This window comes from Camelus bactrianus, chromosome 9 (genome assembly GCF_048773025.1).
Source record: "Camelus bactrianus isolate YW-2024 breed Bactrian camel chromosome 9, ASM4877302v1, whole genome shotgun sequence".
NCBI classification, from domain to species: domain Eukaryota; kingdom Metazoa; phylum Chordata; class Mammalia; order Artiodactyla; family Camelidae; genus Camelus; species Camelus bactrianus.
In genome coordinates this window covers 59,129,948-59,154,737 of record NC_133547.1, presented here as the reverse complement: position 1 = coordinate 59,154,737, position 24,790 = coordinate 59,129,948, and the positions used below count along the sequence as shown (strand labels likewise).

The 24,790-nt window shown below is 48.6% G+C and overlaps 1 protein-coding gene across 8 annotated transcripts in view; it reads left to right on the top strand.

Moving 5' to 3' along the window:
- Nucleotides 1–24,790, top strand: part of ZFHX3 (zinc finger homeobox 3) — a 237,038-nt gene that overhangs the window by 174,196 nt on the left and 38,052 nt on the right. For 7 of the 8 annotated variants that reach the window (XM_074370498.1, XM_074370496.1, XM_074370503.1 and 4 more), the window contains one exon: nt 19,110–19,217. In XM_074370498.1, coding sequence (XP_074226599.1) covers nt 19,110–19,217 — 108 coding nt within the window. The remainder of the gene's footprint in view (nt 1–19,109; nt 19,218–24,790) is intronic. The other variant, XM_074370501.1, reaches the window with a different exon arrangement.

Genomic DNA, 24,790 nt, shown 5'->3' with positions numbered 1-24,790 from the left:
TTTTTAAATTTATTTTTGGCTTTTAGAAACAAATCTGGAATAATATTTCAAACTGCTCCCTTTTGAGGCAAACTCCAGTTAATCCTTTTAAAGCATGTCTTGGGGGTCAGGACTTCCCCACGTCCCCCCTCAAAGCTCATGCCCTTTGCGATGGCCTCAGTGCCCTGGTGGTCGCTAGTCATCGGTAGGGTCAGCTCTGAATCCATGGTTCTGTGGATTCACCCCACACCCCCTATCCCCTGAGCCTTTTCTGAGACCACCTAACCAAAGACATGTTGCTGCTCAGGGAAGTTTTTTCCCCAACTGTGACTGGACAGTGATATTAGAGCTGTTGAACCAGTTTATTGTGTGCATTTCGACAATCATTAGAACGCCACTTGTATATGGAAATTTTCCGGTGGTGATAGTGGGGTGTTGGTTTCTGTGTGACAAGTCCTTTTCCATCCTTGGGATTTAAGATGGGCAGCAGTGTTTTCACACAGAGCCTGTCCGTTGGAGGCACTGAGTGGGGAGGATGCCGTTCGGTGTGGTCGGCAGGTGTGATTGTGGATCGGGGGCCTGAGAGGTCTGAGAAAGCTTCCCCAGGTGAGCAGAGGGCTGAGGGCAGTGGTTTGTGTTTTCAGGCTGGTCCCTCATTGCCTCGGGCTCAGTCATTTCTGTCAGTGCCTAGTCCTGAAACTCCTGATTCCTGCAGTCCTCCTGTTTGCAGTAGCAGTCCCCAGCCCCTCACACCTTTCCTCCTAACTTACATGTCCTGATAGACTGTAGCAATTTTGTCACCACAGCACACGGAATGGTGATTTTCAGACAGAGCAGGGCGGCGGGCGGGAGGCTAGGTGCAATTTTTTTTTCTGGTCTCAATGGTTGAGCCCCAAGTGGCAGAGAGACCACCTGGAGGTCAGTCAAGAGCCAGGAATTCTAAGTGAAGGGATGCTTGACACGGCTCTGTCTCCTGACTCTGAACAATCAGGGAAGCGAATGGCAGCCGCTGGCCAGGAATTGATTGCATTAATTGATATGCCAATAAGAGAGCTTGTTACATCCGCCATTGGTTAGGAGGCCAGCTAACAAGTCTGCTGATCAATGGCACCAATAAAGATTTCATCCATTAATGAGCAACATGGTAATTAATGTTATCCATAAACCAATTAGCCCGGCTAGCTAATGCGCTGGTTTGCGCCATGAGTGACGGCACCGAAAGGGGCCAGGCAACCACCCTACTCAGGATGGAGTTGGGTCTTCAAGCAGGGTCTTGGGTTGTGAGAGAACCTGAGACTCTGGAGGGTTTATTTCAAATGATGCAAAGAAGGAAAACCGGGAGCGTTCAGAGCCCTGGTGGAGAGGAGAAGGCAGATGGAGTCCTTGCTGGGCCCCGGGCTGGAGCGCAGCTGTGTCCCCTGTACCTGCTGGGAGGAGGGCCGTACGCACTTTCCTCTTCCAGCTCCTTTGGCCACAAAGCTTTCCCACGCGAGTCTCTCAGGGGCTGTTAGGGGCTGTAATGGAATGACTGAGTCCCCGGGTCACTCCAGTCCCAGCTGGGCACGCTGTCCCCAGGGACACCCCCCATCAGTGGCTCACACGCACTGCCCTGCGCTCCTGGAGGGCGGGCCATGGCCTCTTCTGGGAACCATGAACAAGTGGTGAAGTAATTAACATCCCCCCAGCCCCCTACCTCCGTGTTCAATTAGGAAGAAAAATTTTGCTAGAAGAAAGAAAGGAGAAACAGATGATTTGAAGCTGTGCCTTTTTCCTTCCCCCCTGGTTTTTTGAAATGACATCAGTGGGTTGTTTGCCAAGCATAACCTGGCAGCCCGGCGGCTCTGCCTGACTGCCTGAGATTTCTGGGGACCGTGCAGCTCGCCAGCTCTAGCCATGGCAGCATGCCAAGGTGACGTTCCGTGACTAAGCAGAAACGAGGGAGAGGGAGGAAGAAGGTATGTGTGGTTGGGGAGCTGGGGGAGAGAGTGGTCCTGGGGCTGGGTGTGGCATGGGGAGACACGGAGGCATGTCCTGGGGCATCGGATCAGGAGGGTGGGTGTTGGGGGTCTGCACAGGCAGGCCAGGGAGTGTCCCTGTGGGGGCGGGGTGGGGGGTGCATACAGGGCAACAGCCACAAATCGAGCCTGGGAGGCGGCCAGAGGGGTCTGATTTAGGAGGGAACCAAATCTGCCAGAGCAAAGGTGACAGTCCTGAGGGCCTGGAAGTACTGAGTAAGAGGCTTAGGGAAGCTTTTATCAGCATCATACCCGATACTCCTCAGCGGAGTTTCCTCTGCATTGTTAGGTATTGACCCTCAGAGACCCCTTGTGGATTCCCTAATTGAAAATTAATACTAGATCAATGCCATGGGCAATTTACATATTGATCATAAACAACTTTGAAGGCACCGAGTGTGCGGCAGATCAATAGGGCTCCTGAATAGGCTGCAGAGGGAGCACCTCCCAGTACAATGCACTCCGAGAAAGGTTAATGATTTGGGAAGTTCCTAACTGCACAGCGCAGGGAGCGGCCCCCTCACCGCACAGCGACAGCGTCAGCCAGAGCAATTAGTCCTGGCCTGAGCCGCCTTCCCCCACCCCCCAACCCCAGCCAAGGGCAGGATGACAGTGCGGGTGTGAGGGAAGGGGCTGGCCACGAGTGTTTTTATAGTTGCCTTTTTTGGTGATGGATGAAGTCTTGGGGCAGCTTATTCTGGGAAGTGTACTGTAAAAGGCAGCAGCCAAGTTAAGGCTCCAGTCATTATTCTGGCCCCTTCCCCCCAAACAGTTCTCCCAATGATGACTTGAATGGCATGATGTGCAGAAGGGGCGACGGCTCCCTCTTCCCAGCCTCCTCCTCAGTCTTCCCATCACTGGAAACTCGAGTTAGTGTTCATTTTAAGCTCTGATGGATTTGGCCCCCTTTTGCATCCTGTACCACTCACCTCCCAATTTCTGGCCTTTGGGTCTGCACCCATCACTTACCCTCCCCTGCCTCATGCTTTCTTGTACTGCTCTGCCCTCAGGTCGTGCCTTTCTGGTCCATCCCTGGCAGCCCTGTAAGGGGCTCCTCCAGGAGGCCCCCATCACCTGCCCCTACTTCACTTCTTTTGTTTTCCTCCAAGTCCCTCCCTGTCTCCCTCTGGTCCAGATCCAGCTCCTCTTGTCTTCTAGCCATGGAAACAGTGTATGGACCAACTACCCTGGAGGTGCTCTGGATTCCCCCATTAATGTTCTATAGCAAAGCCCAGAACACTTGCACACCTGACCTCTGATTCTGTCTTGGTGCTCCCAGGGTCCTTTGAGATGGCTGGCTGAGGATCAGGGCCAAATACAGCCTGAAGGGACAGGTGATGCCAGTCTACCTGTACCTAGCTACCTGGCTCCAGCCCCCGGACAGTGGAGGGTGGTGTGCCGGTGGTGGTCACTAGGGGGAGACACCTTTTATGTGGTGGTGAGTGGAGCAGAGTTTTTTCCACAACAGTACTGCCCACCCACCTCCCCAAATTCATCCTGTACTAAGAACTAGCATTACAATAGCAGTCCTGCCAAAGTCACATAGCTTTGTATGGTTATTAAGTTTGCAGAGTGTGTAGAAATTCATTGATGTGAAAGAGCAATATGGGTTCAGAGAAGGGACGTGCGGAATGGTAGGTGGTGAATTTATAGGTTGGAGCTGCAGCCATGCTGAGCCTTGAGTCCTTCACCCTGTCCTGGCGCTATCCCTTCCCCTTCTCAGGGAGATGCTTTGGATAATGATGGTCTGAGGGTGCTTCTGGTGTATGGCTGTCAGGACTGTCCACTTACTATCACATCAAAGGATAGTCACTATTCCTTTTCTCCTCTTGGCACTTCCTCACCTCAAGGTCAGCTCCTCCCCACCCCCAAGTAAAGGGAAAGGCTTAAGGAGATTTGATCTATATGTGCATTTATATATTACACATGTGCACACTTAGGGAAATACAGTAGACTTTCTGTCGGAAAGCCCTCCCAGGGCAGCCATGCAGGCTGTGTAGGTTGTCCCCACAGGGGACAGCCCTCTGCTTAGGGGGTGAGCGAGGGCCCAGTCCATCCCAGATTCAACCTAACAAGCAGGGCGGTGAGTCCAGGGCCATATCTGCCCAGGGCAGGTGCTGAAAGGGGAGCCCCTCATTCTGATTTTCACACAAGAACCTTATGTGTCCAACAGTGGCAATGAGACTTGCACCCAGGACCCGTCTGAGCTCATCTCCGAGCCCCTCCTCCGCTCTGCACCTGCTGTTCTTTCATGGTCTTGCCTGCCTCCCACTCCTGGGCCTTTGCACTTGCTGGTCCTCTCCTCCTGGAAGACCTCTGTGCCCACACTCCCACTTCTCTGCGTTCCTCCCTGAGTCTCCCCTGTGAAATAATCCCTGGGGTGCCTTTCCCGCCATCCCTGCTTTAGTTTTCTCCCTGATCAGCGTCTCACTGGAAGTCCGTCCACTTGTTTAGCTGCCTTTTGTCTGCCTTACTTGCCCACCTCCTTCCTACCCCTGCCCCTGGGGAGCAGGGCCTCTAGCTTTCTTGTTCACAGCTATAGTCAGTGCCCAGCACAGGTGCTCCGTGGCCGTGCGATGAGTGGTGAGAGGGCGAGTGGACAGATGGCACAAGTTCTCCTGGGGAGGCCACAACCGCGACTCTAAAGGGAGCTAGTTAAATAAACGCGTGGACCTTGGCATCAGCTCTGTGGCTTTGGCCAGTATTTTAACCTCTCAGCCTCATTTTCCTCATCTGTGAAATGGGAGTAATTACAGTCTCTGCTTCAGTTGCATGATGGTTGTATTACTACCATTATGGTCATTATTAGATAATAAGAACTTAAGCAGATGGAGGCTTTCAAGGTGCCTGGTGTTGACTTTCATGATTTGGCTCTTTGCAGTGAAGGATTTTACCCAGACAGGAGTACAGGAAAGTAGCCGGCATTTTGGACTGAGCAGTCCCACTCTGCTAGCCCTTTCCTTCTTCTCTTTGCAATTAGGGCACCTGTGATTATGTCAAAGAAAGCGGCACCCAGGCCAAACGCTCCTGGGGCAGGATGGGGGTGCCCTGATGTGGAGCATGGGAGCACATGGCGGGGGGATGAGGTGGAGGAGTGGGGTTGTCAGCTTGATCCTGGGCCCGATGTGGCTGCAGCCCCCCAGCCTAGCGGACAGGTGCCAGGTGGTGCCGTGCATGTGATTCCTTCATTACGGAGCCTTTCATTGACTTGGCTGCACTGTGCTGATGAACTGAGACTGGGGACAAGAGCACATAATTGAGGGAAATAAATTCCCATCACAGGCCTGGCTGCAGCCAGAAGTAAGTGTCCACCTCCTCTGGGTGCATGAGATGCGTGTTTGGGGGTGGGTGTTCGTGTTCCTACCTGGATATACCTCCTCTTCCCTCCTTCCATTCCAGAACCTCCCCCCAGACCTGCCTCTGTTTCCCTTCTTGGAGCCTCTTGCACACTCCACACTGCAGTGTCGTCATCACCCCGAGGGATGGAACCTGCCAGACCCCTGCCCCCCATGCCTTTCACACACCTGTTCTTTCTCTCATTCAATCCATCTCGCTTCGTCCGTTTGTTTGTTCACCTTCCATTCTGTCTGCGCTCTCTGTCTAGATCTCCGTGAAGACGGAGAAGGGGCGGCTCTGGTGCTGCCCTTCTTAATTGAAATCGCATTTCATTCATCTGGGAAATGAGGCGGAGGAGGGGGCGGGGTGGCTTTCCGGAGCCGTCCACCGGCAGCTGATGCGAGGCCGGGCCTGAAGATACCAACGCCCCGGATGCGTAGAAGGATCTTAAGAAAGAATTTAGGAACCAAAGTTATTCGCCTAAAACTAAACTGAAAACCGCACAACCAGCCACATGGTTTAATCACCACACACACACACACACACACACACAAAAGAGTCCTACTGTAATGCATTTTCTCAAAACCAGGAAATTAGTGGCTCAGGTCACCAGAGCATCTGAAGCTGGTCATTACTAATCAGTTGTTTACAGCAGGGAGACTTTTTTTCTCCCCAGTGTTTCTGGGCCTTAAAAAACATTTCCTGGACTCCCGACTGAAGTCACCGTGTGCCATGGGCTGGAGATGCACCGGACGGCTGGGCTGGGGAGGCAGGTTGCCTCCGTTACTGAGAAGCTTGGGTGGCGTGAAGGCAGAGCAGAGAGAACTGGAGAGCCCTCACTTGACACCCTCTGACCTCAGCCGGTGGAGCTGAATGCTGGAGAGCCAGGACTGAAATTGCAGTCACTTTAGATTATTTGGAGCGAGGAGAGGCAGGGAAAAAAGGGTCTGTTGACTACAGGAAGCTGAATTCTTCCTCTGCTGAAAAGCTTATTAGTGGAAGGGGAAAAAGCAATTACTTGGCTTTTCCTAGTTCTACGCGGCAGGGATTCGGGGCTGTGGCAGCCCCTTGGACCTCACCCTGGATCCAGAGTATCTCTGATGGGCACCACCCCAAGCCATTTAGGGGCAGCACTTCTGGGATCCCCCTCTTCTAGAAAGGTTATGAAGTGGGGGGAGCAGAGAGAGTGTGTGTAAGTATATGAGGGCGGGGAAGGAGAGAGGGAGGGAGAGAGAAAGAGGCAGGCTTGTTCTGCCTTTGATGTGATGGTTTTACTCTGGGGTACCAAGTTGCCACTGGCAGGAAGTTAACAGGGTACTGTTTGCTGAGAAACATGGATATCTGGGTTTTTAGGGGCTGGTTTTTTGGTTCATTTTGGTTTGGGTAAGCCCATTTATTCCACGCTGTCTTTTGTCTCCAAACGTAAAGGAAGACTAGAAGTTGCTTTGAACAACCATGGCACCACTGTTAGAATCTGATTGCCTCAATATCACAGCTTTAATTGTGGAAGATTGCTGAGCAGCCAGTGTGCAGGGAGCAGGGAGCTAGGCCTCACCTTCCAGGCTGCCCCTTCCTCCTTTCTGCGCTTATCTGGCTGCTTGAGTGTCACTGTGATCATGGTTCCTCCATTGCCAGAGCCCCCAGCCTCCTTTGGAGACCCTCCTTTGGGCTGCCTTACTGCGTGCTCTTAGAATCCTCCCCTAGGCCCTGGTCTCCGGGTGTGCAGAGTTGAGGTGCTTCAGCTTCCCCAGATCCCTCTGACGATCAGGTTGCTGCAAACAGCCATTATTTCTCTTTCCTGAGTCTGTTTAACTCATCTCTATACTTTTATGCCTTCTCTTTGTTGGGACTACCCTGCCTATTGTGTATTTTATATGTTTCCATTTATATCCTTTTAGATTTTCTAAAACAAAAAAATTTCTGATTTCACCACCTTATTTGTCTCCAGCTCAATTTCATAGATCTCAATTTTTAGTCCGTTGACCCATTCTTCTTTCTGGCTTTGGTCTCCATTCTTTAATTTATTTCTCTGTAAGGCTCAGTTTTATGTCATTTCCCTTCTCCTGGCACAATTCCTATTCTTCCCAACCTGTCACCAAAGTTTTTTAGTAGTTGAGTTAATTCATAGACTTATCTCTTCGCAGAAACTGATCTTTTTTTCCTGCCATAATATATATTTAATTTTAAGATACACTCTTACCTAGGTTTTTTTTTGGGGGGGGGGCGAGTTTCTCATTGTTTACCGTCTAAATCCTCCTCTTCACTCCTCTTCTTCCTTCTTTTTTATGTAAAGATGTTGCTCAGTAAGTGAGGAATCACTCACTCTTCCTCATCATTGGGCAGTCTCGTCTCAAAGATCGCGTTGCTTTTTTGCCTACTTCTCAGTCACACCTTTGGCTTGTGTTACTCCCTTCCTTGCAATAAATCTGGGTCTTAAAAAATGAAGCAGAACGTTTTAGTTAGTGCAGGTTTCCTTTCCTTCTCTCTCTTCCCCTTCTGGAATTTCAGGGAGGACTCTGACCTAAGGATTTCCCCTGAGGGGTTTCTCCAGTTGCACTGTGCACACAGAAGAGCTTAAACACCCAACATGGCTTCTTTAGAGTCTGACTGCGTGCTGACAACTTCTTTGGCTCCCTTATTCCTAACTGTCCCAAATGCCAACTCTGTGTCATAGAATCGCCCTTTCTGCCCTGTCTTCTTGATGACTTTCTCCCTTCATGGCACTAGTTTCTCTTTGGTTTCATGTTTTAGTTGTTTATGAATGTTCCCACCACTAAAGAGAACGGGTGTGAGTCTGGAATTTAAGTTCTTTAAGTGAGTTGCTTGCCTTGGTGGTCATGACTGTGTGTTTTTGTGCCTTGAGATACATTGCATTATACATTTGGGGAGTGTAATGTATTCCTTGCTTTTCAGGGAATACTAGCCTGTTCCTAGGTCTACGAAATCCCTTACGGGAGGCAAAGCAGAATAAATGCCCACAGGGTCCTGAGGCTGAGACTAAGATACAGTTAGTAGCTCTGGGAGATTTGAGGATGGGATGCTGTAGCTAAAATCACTGAGTGTGGTTAGAGTGCTGTGGTAGGAGTGGTGGCATTTTGTTAAACCCTAGAAAAGGACCATTTCATTCAACAGGGTCCAAATTTTAAAAATATAGAGGCTTTGTGTTCAACCATTGGTGTAACTTTGGAAGTTTCTAAAAAGAAGGAGAAAGATCCAAGAATTTCCTTTCTCCCTTTAAACACAGAAGAGCTATACAAGGTGCACATTAAAAAAGACCACAATTTAGCAATTCCATCTGCTTTTCCTCCCATTAATTTAGGAAAGCTGTTGAACATAAACCTCTGGATTTTCTCCATATCTCAGCTTCCTGCTTCACTTTCTTTGCAGTTTCCCCAGAAGTGTCCACTAAAACATGTTGCTTCTGCTCCCTAGTTGTTTCAGACTGAAGTGCATTTGGGGACTTGATGATTTTGAGACTGACCGGGTTTTTAACTCTCCACGTGGGGGCACATTTTTAAATGTCTTGGTGTGACCGACAGTGCTCCGGCAGAGGCAGGCTGTTAGCCGCTGTGAATGTGTGGTAGGCACCTCAGGGCCCCCACCCCGGGGCATGCTTGGGGGTGTAAGACTCTGCTCTGGGCCACCTCCAGGTTCACATGAGGTTCTAGCGCTGCATTCTGGAATGTGCAATGCTGTTACGTATGCAGTGACCTTTGCACATGCTTGGGTCTGGCCAAGGGGCGGTCAGGTTTAACCGGTGCTTTTCTGGGTGCAGCGTTGCCTGAAGTTGGCCTGACGTCTGTTCCCAGATTTGGTTTGGAAAGCGTAAGCCTTTGTGCTGTTTTTATGAATCAGCTTGTTTTACCAGCTGTGCATAGAAGTGGCTTATGATCGTGCAAAGTGAAGCTCGTTGACAGCCCCTCGCGCCGCAGCCCTCGGATGGGAGCAGACTGGTACTTCGGCCAGCGACCTGTGCTTCACAAGCCGGAGACCCTTCAGACTGTATGGGCATAAGAGTGAGGCTGCAAAGGGACTGGAAACTCGAGTCCCTCATTTGTCACGTTACTCAGACCCCTGGAGTAATGGTTTTATCTTTCTTCATTATGTGCTGTTTGTTTTGATGCCCAGAAACAAAAATATTCACCTTTTCCCCTTTTATTTCCCGTTTTTGCCTGTCTTCGCCCCAAATAGTCCATCCTTCCCTTCGGTGTTGTCACGTTGTGTCTCCTGCTCATTGTGCCACCTCGGGTCTGCAGGGCCACCCCCTACCTTCCTTCTTTGCTGTCGTTCCGCAGATTGTGTCCATCAGTGCTGGTGCCCCCTTTAGGAGAGCCCTCCTGCAAGGTTTCACTTAGACCATTAGGTCCTAATCACCGTCATCTGATACCACTTCTGGACTATCCTGTGCATTTCCTGTATACACCTTCATTTGTATAGAGATGCCTAAGTACACTTACAGGCCTGCCATGGCTTTGGGCTTTTTTGTTTTGTTTTGTTTTTGTTTTTGTTTTTGTTTTGTTTTGTTTTTTCATCCATGTATTTCCAACAGTTTCCAAGTAAAAATAAATAAAATAGAAAATGCATCATAGGGGGGTTTTTTTGTTTTTGTTTTTGTTTTTGCATGGAGCATAAGATCTCTCTGACAAGCCAAGTCAGTTTTGACTCAGAAGGTGATACCAGACTTCTTTAATGGAAACTGTTAATTTTTTTCATTTACACTCTTTCTATCACTCATGTGTGTTTATCTGTCTTGTCTTCTCCCTTCTAACTGTGGAAGCCTGGCAGTGTTTATTTCACACAGGGTGTTACTGAAAGACAGATGCTTGTAGGGACTACTCAGGCCTCACACCTGGAATGTTAAAAAGCTTTCAGGCAGATCCGTTGGGTTGAAAAAAGTCCCTCTTTATAGAGGAGGAGGGACTGGGGGGGTAGGCGGTACCCCATCGGAGGCTTCCCTTCCTCACCCCCGACATGGTCATGAACTAGTTCTGACTGGACATCCAGACACCTTAGACGATGCTTCCAGATCCACAAAATGGTTTCTTCTGATGAGTAAGCATGTGAGGCCCCTCTTCCTCCATCAGGACCCTCCGCCTACTCACCCTGGCTTTTTCCGCCTTTGCCTTTCAGACATTCCGCCGTCAAGACGTTCCCATTTACTCCCTGCCTGCCTCTCTTTCTCAGCAGCACACTGAGTTAGAGTCATCCTTTCTCTCCACGACTTTGTATTTAACAGAAGGGTGGGGGGAACCACTCTTCTTGGTTTCAAGGACCTTCTCTTTCGCTTGCCTCTTCTTTCCAGAACATTCCAGTTTGGTGTGAGGTTAAACTGTGCAAAACACTGTTTGAAAGAAAGGAGAAAAAGAGAAAAGAACTTGTCAAAATGCATTTGTTAGATCACGTTTTAAATGAAGTACAATTGAAGGTAGTTTTTGTCCAAAGAAAGGAAAAACCCCTGCAAATCCGCTGAGCTCCCAGAGAGTGCGCCTCCTTTGTCGTCGCCCTGACATTGAAGTGTAATTTTTCATGGTTATTTGGACTGGAAAATGGGGGGGGGGGAAGGGGAGAGACGGGCCTGCGATTATTTCCCATAAATGACAACACAATCACATCACGCTCCGCTACAAACATGCTTGGGGAATTTGCCTTTTTTACGTTTCGTGTGTGGAAGTAGCAGCAGCAGCAGCCGTGGCTCCATAGAAGTCCCGGGGAATTAATCCCCGCTGAATCCAGCGTACTTCAGAGTTCTGGGATGGAGCTGGGTTTCTGGTGTAGCGTGGATTCTGAAACCATTTCAGGGCTGGGTTTGTGTTTTTTTACACACTGGAACTCACATCTTTTAGTTGTTTAAAAAAAAAAAAAAGATCTTCCTGGGAATAGCCACCAGGCGAGTCAGTGACATATTTCTTCCCGTTGTGCTTTGTCACCGCACACAGGCTTTCATCCTCTCTGCGTTTCTGCAGGGGGCGGCCCAGGTGCTTGTGCTGAGCACACACATAAATGAAACTGGTTGCAATACTGGCTCTAGGCGGTTCCTCCCTTTCTCCCCTCTCATGACCCCCACCCACCCCCTTCATTCCAGCACAGTTTCGACGAACTGTTCAAATGACCAAGCGGCCTTGCCCGGGAGAGGAAGGGCGGCAGGACCCCCGCTCGCCATGCAGCGGTGCTGTCTGCGCAGGAGGGCCGCTGGGAGCGAGACTCTTCTCTGGGAGGCCTGAGCAGGCCGTGGCCTCTTTGGACCCCAAAGATGCTCTCCTGTCGATGCTCAAGTTAGAGGTGAAGCCAAGCAAAAGGCAGATGCAGGGGCTCCCCCAGGCTTGCGTTCTGGTCTGCTGGACCCGGCTTTCTCCAGTAGGGGCTGCACTCGCAGGCTGCAGCCGACCCGGCTTCCCAGGCTCCCTCATGCTGTACAAGCCCCATTTTTCTTGTTTCTATAAACAGTGGCAAGATCTTCAAATATACAAAAGCATAAATGGTCTCTATTCTCCAATTAGTCATTTTAATAATACCCGGAGTTGCCTTCAGAGTGTTGATTCTTTTAGCCTGGTGCCAAAAGCCCGGAGCGGGGGAGAAGGTCGGGGAGGGGGCAGCGAGGGGGCCGCTTCCTTGAGCACTGGGCTTTCCTGGGTCTTCCTGCAGAGTCTTCCCCGCGGCCCCGTGCAAGGCTGGCACCTCCACCACCAGGCAAGCTCTGTCCAGAAACCCCAGGCGCGGCGGCCCCAGGTGTATTTGGTAAATGAACTCCTAGTGGGAAAAGGAATTCTTGTGGTAAAATGATCACTGAAAGGGTCCCTGTGAAAAAGAACTTGTCACTGGAGGAGGGAGTGTGTGATCTTCTCTGCGTCCTCACGTCCTCTCACCTCTTGGAGGACTGAAACTCGTTTTTACAACTTTTACCTTCAAGAAGGCATTTGTGTTTAAAACAGCTGGTTAGCTTTTTGGTCACATTTTTTTTTAAATGCCCTAGAAGTGAAAAAAATTCCCTGTGGGGCCACCAGGCTGACCCCTGACTGTTCACTCCAGCTGGAGGAGAAGGGTCCTCAGCAGAGTGGCCTCGCCTGGCGGAGACCTTAGACGTGTGACGACGTGGAAAGTTTTGCCTGGGATGAGGCTGACCTGGAGGGGAGCTGACCCCTCCCTGCCCCATGCTCTGTGCCCCCAGGCCTGGTGCGAGGGTCTGAGGAGAGGGTCTGGAGAGGCCGGGCCCGCGGGAGTGCAGGAAGGCAGCCGCTCGCCAGAGGGTATACGTTCCACCAAGTGCCTTGGGTTCTGTCAGTGCCCCGGAGGTCTCGCATCTGCTGGAAAAGGCATCTTATCCTGAGAAGGTGGGAGAATAGGACACTTCTGATGAATAAAGGAATGCCCCAGCCTCGGAACCCCTGCCGGCTCTGCCCTCCCACCCACCCTCATCCTCACCTGGAAGGTTTCCCGCCTAGACTCTGAGCATTGTGTCTCAAAATGTTTCGCTCACCAGTGTTGATGTGGATCCTCGGCCCTTCGTCTTGTGATTCCGCCTTTTCCTTGATTAATCTATACCCTGTGAAAACGTAGAAAATGAAATAGACAAGGTTTGCCAGCAATTAAAAATAATATTCAGATGATCACCCACAAAGAACTTCCAGGTAGTAAGTTCCCTGTTCTGTGGGCATAGTGAGAACGTGCAGTCACCTTTACTGAGATGCGAAGTCCAAGGATTCGTGTGTTAAATCAATAGTTTGCATTGGTGGGAAGCAAAAAGCACCCTGATTTAAGGAAAAATTTCTGGGGCTGTGGTACTGTCGCTCAAAAAGCCATGTTGTCAGGGTTGGAAAGACGACACTGTGGAGTAAAAACCATGGTGTCGACATTTGAGAAAATGCGTTTGGGAATGTCGTGGAGGAGATGATTGCGTCCTGGGTCTGGGAGTCACCGTGCATTTGCAATAGCCCAGGGCACATGGAGGGTCACCTGCTCCTAGGACCTGTGGTCACATTCAGTGAGAGCACACTTGCCAGAATGCCACGAGGGAGAATGGTATAGTTAGTGGCCCACCCCTGTGGGCGCGGCCACAAGCTCCGCCACCATTCACCTCTCCCTCCATGACTTGTGGAGGGAAGACAGGACTAGAGGTGATGAGCTGGAGCAGCAGACCTGTCTGTCCATCAACACTGCAGATCACATCCTGTTACAAGTTTCTCTTGTCGCAGAATTTCAATGCACTGGATCTTATTTGAAATAAGCAGTCTAGACCTTTGCCATCATCTAGGATTTGATTTGACCGGGATCTGCAAAATAAAGCGTGCGTATTCTGTAGAATATGTCCAGCCATTAGAGGTGCCTCTGGATAACAAGAGGTGAGAGGACTGGGCAAGCTGGGGTGCTCTGCACTCGTGCTCCAGTGGAGCCGGCCAGGGCTGCAGGACAGCCGATCAGCCACAGTGTCCCACGGTGAATCTGTAGCCATAGAGCCCAGCACTGGCACTGGACTTTCAGGAACCAGAGGACAAGACATAATCGTGGATTCCCTCCGCTACTCACCACAGAGGATCCAGCCAAAGTGGCTGCCACCCTCCATGTCCCTCCTGCTGGCCCACGTGTGCCGGGCCTTTCCCGCCTGCTTCAGTGGTTATCCTTGGTTAATTAGGTTGAAAATGGAGAAAGGAAAAGCTTTAACCCTATCTTCAAAGTAAGCAGACTGGTTATTTTGTTTTTCAAAGAAGAGGTCCAATATACAATTAAAACTTGTTTCTGGTAAACCTCATTCCAGGAAAGATGAGCTTTTAACAAAAGGCTTTTGACAGCTGCAGGCTATTTCATTTTTTTTAATGCCGAATGAAAAATCAATACATTTTTCTGGGTTATACATATTCAGAGCAGGCCTGATATTTCCATTATAATGGAAAGTGGGTGTCTGTGCACATCTCTCCTGTCAGAGCTACCCCGCCGCATTTTCCAAGCCACTGCTAAATATTTCAAACCTGATTTGATTGTGGTTCATGACAGCTAATGTTTCTCAGCTCTCGAGCCTGCCGACAGGCAAACACACTTTAGTTCACTCCCCTCCACCCTCAAACACCGCTCCCCCCAAAGAAAAAGGAAAGAACAAATTCATTCTTCGGGGATCCCAGATTGGTGTATTATTTAAGTAACACGATCTCCTGAGCCTTGGGAAGAGACATCCTGGTTTTGAGTAGAATTTCCAAATTTCTATCATCAAGGCCCCGTGCGGGTTTTGTCAGGTTTGAGAGAAGGTTTGACTTAGTCTCCATGAAGTTAGGAACAGTTAGGATGAATCTCAATCACTGATGATCTCCTCTTCTTCAAGTCTGTAATTGATTTGTAAAACACACCCAACGAGCACAGCCCTCGGCCCTGGTTGTTAAGTGAACAGTATCGTTTTTTAGCAGTTGGCGCGTTTTCCTGACTGACATGTTCGGAGATTCGTGTGAGGTGGTGGTGATTGCTGACTTCGTGGTGATGCCCCCACCTGGTATTCCTTCCACCAGCCCATTTCCAGGTTATTCATAAAATTATTGCAGATCGCCATGGGGCTGCCAAGTTGGCACACACAGTCACCATCACCAACATGGGAAGTATAAGGTACGTAATGAGAACCATTTGCATTGGCGGTGAGCAAACCCACCTTGACTGAAGGGAAATTTTCTGGTGCTGTGGTATCATCAACCCCAAAGCCCAAGCTGCCCTAGTCCATTTGAGAATGTATTATCTGCAGAAATTCTTACACCTGAGGGCTTTGCCCTTAACCAAAGACGTGGGTGAGCGATAGGAAGTGCTGTCTGGGAGAGGCAGTTGTGAAAAGGAGGTGGATGGAAGGAGATTTTTTTTAAAAGTCTTCAGCCTGTGTTTTACATGGAAGTTGAAGGCAGAAGGGACACTAAGGGGACCTCACAATTATTCAAGATTTGCTTCTATTTCCCTAACCCTTTAACATGGAAATACATCCGAACAGGAGTAGGGGCCCTAGTTTGAGGGCTACTATGGGGTGTATCCGTGAAGTCTGTTTCTGGAGTGGAGTTTAGAGACGCCTCGTGTGGGGTCTTCTGAAGAAGAGACCTTCTGTCTGAGATGGTGGGGCCCGCTGCCTCCTGCCAAGAGCAGGCAGGGCGTGTGGGGCAGAGGTGACCTCCATGCCCGGGTCTGGCTGCACCGAGGAGGCATCCTAGTGTGTTCTGGTTGGGTTCTGAAACAGCATTCAGCTCTTCAGGGAGAAGATGGTTTTGATTTGTCTTTTTTGGCCCTAAAAATGGTGCAGTTGTTGTTGCATGTCTTAGGGAAGGAGAGTAACTTCATCTTCTGAGGGAAAGACAGGGTTTTCCCGATAAAATTGGATCATCATCCATCAGGTCTTCACGTGTTCCCACCATCTGTCAGTAGCTGATATTATAGAAAAAACAATTGAGTTCTGTAATGACCCCGGCCAGTTGCCGCTGACTTTTCAGGGGACAGGATGGGGGTGATACACTCTGTGATCTGTAGGGATAATATCTTGCCTCTGCTCTGTGCTCTGAGTATCAGATACACATGCCTAAAGGGAATGCGGGCTGGATAACCCGCCCCAGGAGCTCAGAGTGTGGATGCGGCTCTGTTTCAGAGCTGGGTGCCATCCTGCCTGTGGTTCCCATGTGTCCCCAGTGCAGGGGGACCCTGGCCCTGCCCGTGGGTGCCCGAGGCGCAGGTCTTAGTGAGTGAGGTTGCCGGAGGCTTTGGGGACCAATAAAACGTAACCCCGCCTGCAAGGCATTGTGGCTCCGAGCTGTCCAGACAAATTCATAGTTTGTATCTCTGTTTTTTAATCATTTCTCTACCTTTATTGGTATTCAGAGCTCACAGTTTTCTGGTTACTGTCAGTCTGGGCTTTTATCCATTTTAAAGAGCTCTTTTTACCCTTGCTGTTGATGATGATGGTATAAAGACAGATGGTGTAACTGCTTATGAATGTCCTATTTTATTTCCCCAGGACCAGACAGTTGACTTGAAGACGTATATTATTTCCACATGCTCAGGTTAGGCGGCCCAGACAGTGTCTGCCTCCTGCAGTCGGCTGCCCTTCCAGGCCTCATCATGCAGAGGGCGACACCTGTAGGTCACACGCAGAACTGCAGGGAAGCGCCTGCTTGGCTGAATGGGACCTGGTTTTTAGCGGGGGGTGAGGACATGATCTGCTTGTAAAGGAAGCTGGCTTGTGCAGGAGTTTCTTAATCATTTCTTCCACCAAGCATATAACAGCTCTTTGGTGAATGAGTCACAAATGATAATATTAAACCTAGAAACTCAAAAAGAAGAGGACTTGATTTTTAAATCTTTAAGAAGAAAAGGAAAGAAGGAGAGGGGTAGAAAGAGAGAGAAGAAAAAGAAGTTCCAGAGTTAACCTCTATCATCTGCCCTCTCACTGGAACAAAACTGCCTTCACTTTTCTGCTTGTAGCTGGGCAGAGAGGGAAGAAAGCAAAGACCCAAGTAGGCTCATAGAATGAGGCCTCCAGGAGTAGTCACAAAGCACCATGTGGTTTCCTTGCTCATCGCATGAATGATGTGCTTTTTCGTCAGTCTCTGTCTTCTGAATAGATGTGTTTGGAAAGGCTCAAAGAACTGAGGTCAGTGCCAGAGTGACCGTGAGTTCTTAACACTCTGCTGGGATGGCTGCAGCCCACATAATTCACAGGAGAGAGGCACTGGCCCTGGAGATGGCCTCCCAGTGGGTAAATTTCTTCCTGCCTCTGAGAATAGCACCTTCAGACACCGTTCATCACATCGAGGTGTCCCCTGTTTTGTCGGTGTCAGATTCTCTCTGTCTAAGGTGATAATGTGTGTGTGTGCCTGTGCTCACGCTGGAGAGGAGGGACCGTTGAACCTTCTCTTTGCATAGTCACATGTGATTATTGTATGGATACTTACAGATGTTTTGTATCACAGGATGCATTGGGGCAGATGAGTATATCTTAAGAGACCTAGCTACTTTGGGGAGACCTAGCTACTTTGGGTAGACCCAGTTTAATAATATCGATTGAATGCTAGTATCACCATTCAAAGATGGATTTTATCATTATAGCATCGAACAGTTTTATCAAAAACCAAAAATGTGCGTTGCGCATCCTGCCTAGAGATAATTAAGATGGGACATATATCACACTGTGTAACTCGCTTGTTATTGCTCAACTAGCACTTTGTGTATAATTTTTCTTTCTCTACTAAAGGGTGTATAGTTTAGTATGGTGCTGTATATTTGACTGACTTCAAAGCATGGTTGCTTGATTCTTCTCTGAACTAAGGGTAGGTTTGGGGAGACTTGATGTTAGCTGTACTAGGCAGTGAGACAAACAGGAGATGAAAAAATTGTATGTGGAAGGCTCTTAGTTGGAGAGGAAAATAAGCAGTATCTTCTCTCATCCGTGTTCCCCGTGACCGTGTCGAACATCCCCTGCTGATGGTAATGGAGAAAGAATATTCTCTAACCCCTAGTCTGGTTTGTCAGTTCTTGGACTTCCATTGTCTTTTGGGGAAGAGTTAGGAGAATCTGGCTTTAAATAGGTACTTTCTTCCTCAAGTGTTTTATAAACCCTCTGAGATCAGTTTATTTTGATCTCTTTTTACTTCCTTTGTGAGATGGAAGGTTCTATTTTCTGGAGAGTTGGAGGGTATTACACCTTGAAATGGTGAAAAGTAGAGTTGGGGCTGGAATCACCTAGGATGACACTGGACAGAATCCCCAGTCCATGGTCCTAGATTGGACCCTCGTCCTTGGCTTCATGGATCTGGTCCAGTGCCAGCCTCGGTGACGGTGGTGGGGGCTGGGCTCCAGAGTCTCTTCACCCAGGAAGGTGTGCTCTTCAGAGTCTCCTAATGATGTTCTGAACTCACCTTGGTTTGCCTGCCTCATTCATTCATTTAACCCTTCTTAATTAATGTTTTGGATGATGATCCAAAGGGCCAGGAAGAATATCTCTTTATCCCCACTTGGGCAATTGGTGTTTTACTTCACCATTAAACCTAATGCTAGAAATGATCATTCTTTTTCCTTCACTAAAGCAGTGTGTGCTGAGCTGGGGGGAGTTTCCCTGGTTAGTCTTAAGCCTGTGGTGGGTAAAGAATGGAATGACTTCAAAAGGAAAGTGTATGGTTCTGTTACAGCTTCTTTTCCCTTTCTCTTCAAAACCAGCTTCTCTCCACGGGTCCCTGGCATGCGCACAGAAGTGTGTTTTCTAGACCTCTTCACAGTGATGAAGTCATATCGCTGATATTCTGTGATTCTTCAGGATGTGAATGACCGTACAGTTCTCCCATCGTGGCCTGGCCTGTGCACAGGCACCACGAGGCCCTGCCGGGGTGAGAGGTGGGATCTAGTCTCGTTGGTGTCGGGACGCAGCGTGGCTGGAACCAGGCACGAAGCAAACATGGGGTTCCTTTCACATCTTCAAGTGTAAAAGACTTGTGTGCATTTCAGGAACTCAGATGGAGCTATTTCTTCAACAGGATTAGCTTTTCAATGAGAAAAGCTCAAATGAGGCATTCAGCATCCATCTGGAGATACCTCCTGTCCACATGTCTAGAGCAAGTTGCCATCTCATACTGACAAGCAGGGCAGGAGGGTCCCCCTTGCATACCCAGACCTCGGTGTATCTGTGGTGCCGTCAGCCTTGCAGGGGCCGCTGGGAGGAGAGGAAGGACAGTCGTTGGCTCTGTTCTGTGGTTGGCACTTCTCTGGAGTAGGAGCCGAGAGTCCTTCATCTTCTGTCTGCTTTTATTTAATCCTTGACATTTTGTTTTTCTTCTCTTTCAGAAGAAGCCATTGAAGATGTTGAAGGGCCCAGTGAAGCGGCTGCTGATCCCGAGGAGCTTGCTAAAGACCAGGAGGGTGGAGGCGAGAAGGACCAGAGCAAGTGGACAGGTAGAGTGCGGGGCTGCCCTCCAGCCCCCGGTGCGTCTCCCCCCAACACAGGAGTGAGGCCATCAAGTCAGGGAGCAGGCACATCCTTAATCCACCCACAGTAACTAGGCTGGGTCTGTGCGGTGGGAGATGGGTTTTTTTTTTTTTTTTGCTTTTTTCACCGGTCACCTTCCTTCTCCTATTATGTAATATTGACAACTTTTTAAACTTGTTTTAAATGAGCCCAAAGCCAGCTTGTTTATCGAGCATCCTGGAGTCCGGTTCTGCTGGCGGCTCCGTTGTTCCAAGGTCCCATTTCTTTAGCGCCACCTCTCTGTTGTGGTTTTGCCCTTGATGTGATTCTTCCTCCACAGGAGGGCCAGTGCCCTGTCCCCCCTGCTCCCAAACCCCACGGAGAGATTTGCCACGTAGAAGTTGACTGGTGTCTCCGCTGTGTCTCTTAAGATCAGTGGGGCCTGGGCAGCCCCTGACACACTCGGCCTCCTCCCCAGGCCCCTGAATGGCACCCAGAGGGGAGGCAGGCCGTGCAGCCAGGCAGGAGGATGGCTTCCCAAAAGCAGAAGAAATTGAAGAAGTCAGGAAAGGAAATGCTATTTCTGGAAAAGCTGGTGTTGAGAGAAGAGGGGCTGGACATCTCTCAAGATGATAGGATTTTGGTATCGAGGGAAGGAATTGCTGAGACTGAGAAGAGAAGCTTAGGGTTTTTTTGAGGAGGAGCAAAGTCTTACCGGGACAGAGAAGTCTCCCAGAAACCACCACAGTAATTAAAGGAAATGCTATGACAAGCAACAGAAATTATTTTATTTGGTCAACCTAATTCTTACGGTCTTTCATTATGAATATTGTAATACTTTGATTTTTTTTGAGAAAATATTTACCTTCTGGAGTCCATTTTAGTTGGGCCTTTGTTACTTTTCCAGGCATGACTGTTCTTAAATCATGTTCAGTGTCGGCCTTCACTATTTAAACAAGATACAGAATCTTGGAGGGAGGCCAGGGGAGAGCAATGAAAATGACTGAAGGCTGAGAAATATTGCCTCTGAGAAGAGGCTGAAGAAATTGGGGCTCTTCAGCCTAGAAGGAAATTCGAGAGGCAGCATAATAGCTTCCAAATATCGGGAGGGGGCCGGCACACCATGTCCTGTGCATCCCTGCCGCTGAGTGACTGACAGGGCACACTGGGAGAATTTTACTGTCTGCACTGCCCATTGTCCCCTTTTGAACTGGGCTCTGTGGTGTCCAGAGGCCTGAGCTCGAGCTAGTGCTAAGGGACGGGGCCGAGCCCCCCAGGAAGATTCGGAACTGGATGAGGACCAGGGAGTAGGGGATGCGGTCCATGCTGGGAGGCCCCGAGTGTGTGGGGAGGATCATCCCCAGTTACTTCGTGTGGGTCGGGATCCCAGGCTTGGCTGTAATACTCAGATGAGACCTGAACACTCTTTGCAGACAGCAGTTGAACACAGGTGCCCAGAGGAAGTGAACTGGGGAAGAGGATTTCATGGACACAGTTGGAAGACTGAGTGACCTTCCAGGCCATTCATCCTTTGTTTTCACAGTTTGGGAGCCTGGTTTCTAATACTACCTCTGCCACTTCCTAACTCTGTGACCTCGCGCGAGGTGCCCTTCTGCGCCTGAGTTTTCTCACAGGAGAGGAGCACTGGAGTAGCACCTCCGTCGGTGGCATTGCCGTGAGGGATATTTGAATATGGGCAGCTTGGGACGGTGCCTGGCATGTAGTGACTCTGTATCAGGAGGGGTTTTTTTGGTTTTGTTTTTAGTTTAGTTACATAAGATGAGGAAAACTAGTGTCAGTTTCTCTTTGGGTCCTCCCATATGAATGTAAAGCTGTTGCCAGTTTTTTATAGAAGGGGAGGGAAACGACATAGAAGGATTTAGTGGGGTTGTGCATATGGTACTTGGTGCATGTGTTTCCTGCATTCTGTGCACTCAGGGCACTAAGGAAACAACAAAAAGTAGCCATCATTTGCAAACACAGTACAAGCTCTGTGCCTGACACTCCATATATGTTTCTCTAATCCTCACGCCTGTTTAGGGCAAGGTTTGTTGAGAGCAGTTCAATTAAATCCCATTCACCAAGGGCTTTATGATTCGGTGGGACTGTGTCTTCACAGCACTGGTGGGCATGCTGGGCAGTCAGGAACGCACACAGACTTAAAATGAGCACGTAAAATGGATGTCTTCAATAAGGCTCCACTTTCTCATTCATTCATTGCAGCAACGTACCTACTCAGAGACAGAAAATGAGTAACTCAGAAATGCATCCTACCAGTTGCTCAGTGGTAAAGAGAGAAGGGAAAATTCTTTCCCGACTCCAGCAAATGATCCTCTTTTGACCTGAAGCATAATTTTGTCTGTATCATTTTGAGTGTGTAATGACAGGCTTTATTAAGGTACTTGGGCTGATTTGATCTTGGAATCGATATAGGTGCCAGCAACCTCTTCTGAGCTTTCTTTGGGATCCTTAGTATTTTATTAAAAAAAAAAAAAATCCCTGTGTTTGTTCTATTTACTCCCTAAATTGAGCTGTTCCTATCTGATTAAATGTGATGGGGAGTGCTTCCTCCCTGAAAATAAATAAACAGCGATTTCACAATTTGTACTGTTGATTAGTGGCTGCTCAGGATGCAGATGAATAATATTTCAAATGGGCCTGGATAATTGGCATTTTCTCAGCTATTGATCATGTAGTTTGGGGGTTTGTGCAGGAATGGATAATCTTTACTAAAAATTTTTGTTATTTATTTTTCCACTGGAATGGGACTCCTGACTTCCTTTCTGATGTCCGTTGGTAATGGGCCCTCTTTGGGCTTCTTTTATTCAGGAGCCAGGTCTTTTACCTCAAGTGACAGCAAGACAAGCAGGGTGGTGATTGGAACTGCGCCACCATCACTCCCACAGTCAGTAGTTGGGTCCCTGCCATGCGCAGGGCCCTGTCCAGAGTTCCACTGACCGCAGGTTGCTTGAGATTATAGGCCCAGCCTTCAGGAAATTTAACACTACTGGAGATTTCAGGAACCCTGTATCATCAGACAGTATTCCTATAGATCAGTGCTGTCTTGTGTGAATAAAAATGCTCTGTGTCTACGCTGTACAGTACAGTGGCCACTAGCCATATATGGCCATTGAGTACTTGAAATGTGGCTAGTCCCACTGAAGAGCTGAATTTTAAATATCATTTAATTTTCATGAATTTGAATTTCAATAGCTGGTGACTGGCAGCTCCCCTATTGGCCAGTGCAGCTAGAGATACTCAGAAGGAGCCAGACTGACCCTGAAAGAATGTGTCACAATTCCCATTCTACTTCTCAGTTATTATTAAGGTTTCATTCAGCTCCAGCTGCATGCCAGGCACTGGTCTTGTGCGTCACACCTGTCCTCCCCAGCGGGCAGGCCGTGAATGGCCCACAGGTGCACAGGTACTGGCCTCCACAGCCCTTGGGTGGCCTGGTGGGGCTGGGGGATGCTGAAGCCAGGGACAGTTGCAGCTTCATCTGTTGATACCAGTTTGCTATCGTTTTCTGTGTATGCTACGATGTGGAAAAGAGTTGGGCAGCAGAGCTTTGTCTACATTATTTCATTTGATTGTCATTCCCACTCCATGAAATAGACACTGTAAGTAACCACCCCCTCGCCCCGTCCCACCATTTTGCAGATAAGTTAACCTTCATGCAGGTTGCCAAAAGGCACCCAGACAAGTTCAGATGTGCATCCTGCCTCTTCCACTGACTCTCACTGAGGGCAGAGCCCGGGCTCTAACCTGTGCACTGTACCACCTCTCTAAGGATGGAATTTTTCAGTCTAATCATTTGATCCAGTTTTCCTTCCTATTCTGAGTATAGAGAGTAGCACTGTCCTAAAGATGTGCAGCGGTCAGCAGTCACACAACAGCCACCTGTGTGTTTGAAGCGAGTGGGACTGTCAGCCAGGAACCTGCCTCGTAGTAAGTCATTGTTGTGCTCAGTCTGAAAACAGACTGGGGAAGTGGAAAGAACACTCTCGATTTGGAGTCAGGAAGCCCACCAGTTAGCGAATGACCTTGGCTTCTTGGAACCTTGCATGTCTCACCTCTAAAACGTGGACAAATGACACCTGCCAGCCCCAGCCTGGATTCCATGATGGGAAGTGGTGGCACATGCACAGACCCTTGGTAAACATTTTGGGGTTACGTCTACTCAGGGCAAGTGTAGAGCACACTTCTGGGCCGGCGGAGGGTGCAGGAGGGCTCTTTGAAGCCAAGCCTCCTCCCTAATGCACAGCCATTTCCACCGTCTAACTCTGTGGTTTTCTCTTTTGAAATGCAAAAAGGATGGCTTATTCTGTTAGCAGTGTGGATTTGAAAGTGTGTGTTCTAGATTGAAGAGCCCCCAGTGTCAGCAACTGAACAATCATTAATGCAGTGATTATCCAATCAATCATTAATTGCTATAAATTAAGTGATATACAACTAATGTGATGCTTTATCACCAATAATTAGGGGTAAAAATTGAACTGTTGGCAAAGAATCATAGCAAGATGGTTATTTAACTCCTGTAGCCATCATGGATTCCAGCCACGGAGCACTGAGCTGGGTCTAGTTAAGCTAATTTTAGACAAGATGACCTGGGGGTATTGATGCTTTAAAACAAACAAACAAACAAACAAACAAAAAAGATGGGGCAACAACCCAACTTAAAATGACAACATGATAATGTTTCAGAAATCCCTAACTGATGTCCATGTTTGTATTTGTGAAAAATTTTGACTTGGAATTGTAGTTGGAGTGTTGTTTTTCAAGGGGAATGGCCCGAAGGGATTTTATTTTATTAATTTTTTTGAATCCATGATGCTCACCTAACACAGAGCAATTAGTGCAGTGGAGCGTCCCTGATTTGAATCTATGGAAGATTGCTATTAAAGGAGGTATTAATGGGCTGGCGAGGCCTGGATGGCTGTTAGGGAAGTGTGTTTCTGGACTATGGTGCTGGCAGGCATGATTTCAATCGGATGTGACATGTTTAACATAAATGTATAGTGTGCGGCTCTTGCTGTGTATGAATAATTCCTGCAGACCCACTGCCTTCCTAATTACTGAGGTTGGAAAAAATCAGGTCAGGCACATCCTGGTGGAAATCTATTACCAGCCTTCCCCTAGTCTCCCTGTTGTTTACGGCTTTGTGTAAATCGGGATGCCATTATATGGGGCACTGAGTGCCTGAAATGTAATCTGTGACAGAGAATGAAAAGGGGCAAGAAATACATATGTGTGTGTGTGTGTGTGTGTATATATATATATATATATATATATATACACACATATATATATATATGACTAAAGACTAAAAAGGTATGTGCTGAGAGGGGAGTGGTCTGTGCTACGAGGCATTAGAAGCCCGGGGCTCCCAGCCCGGTCCTGCCACTAAGATTAGCAGCATGACCTTAGGTCTCTGGACCTCAGTTTCACAATCTATGAAGTGTCAGGTTTGGACTGAATGGGTTCTTGCGGTCCTGGAACTTCTTAAACATACAACTGGAGGAGGAACATTTGTCCGGTAGTGTAGAATCTTGGAGGATAT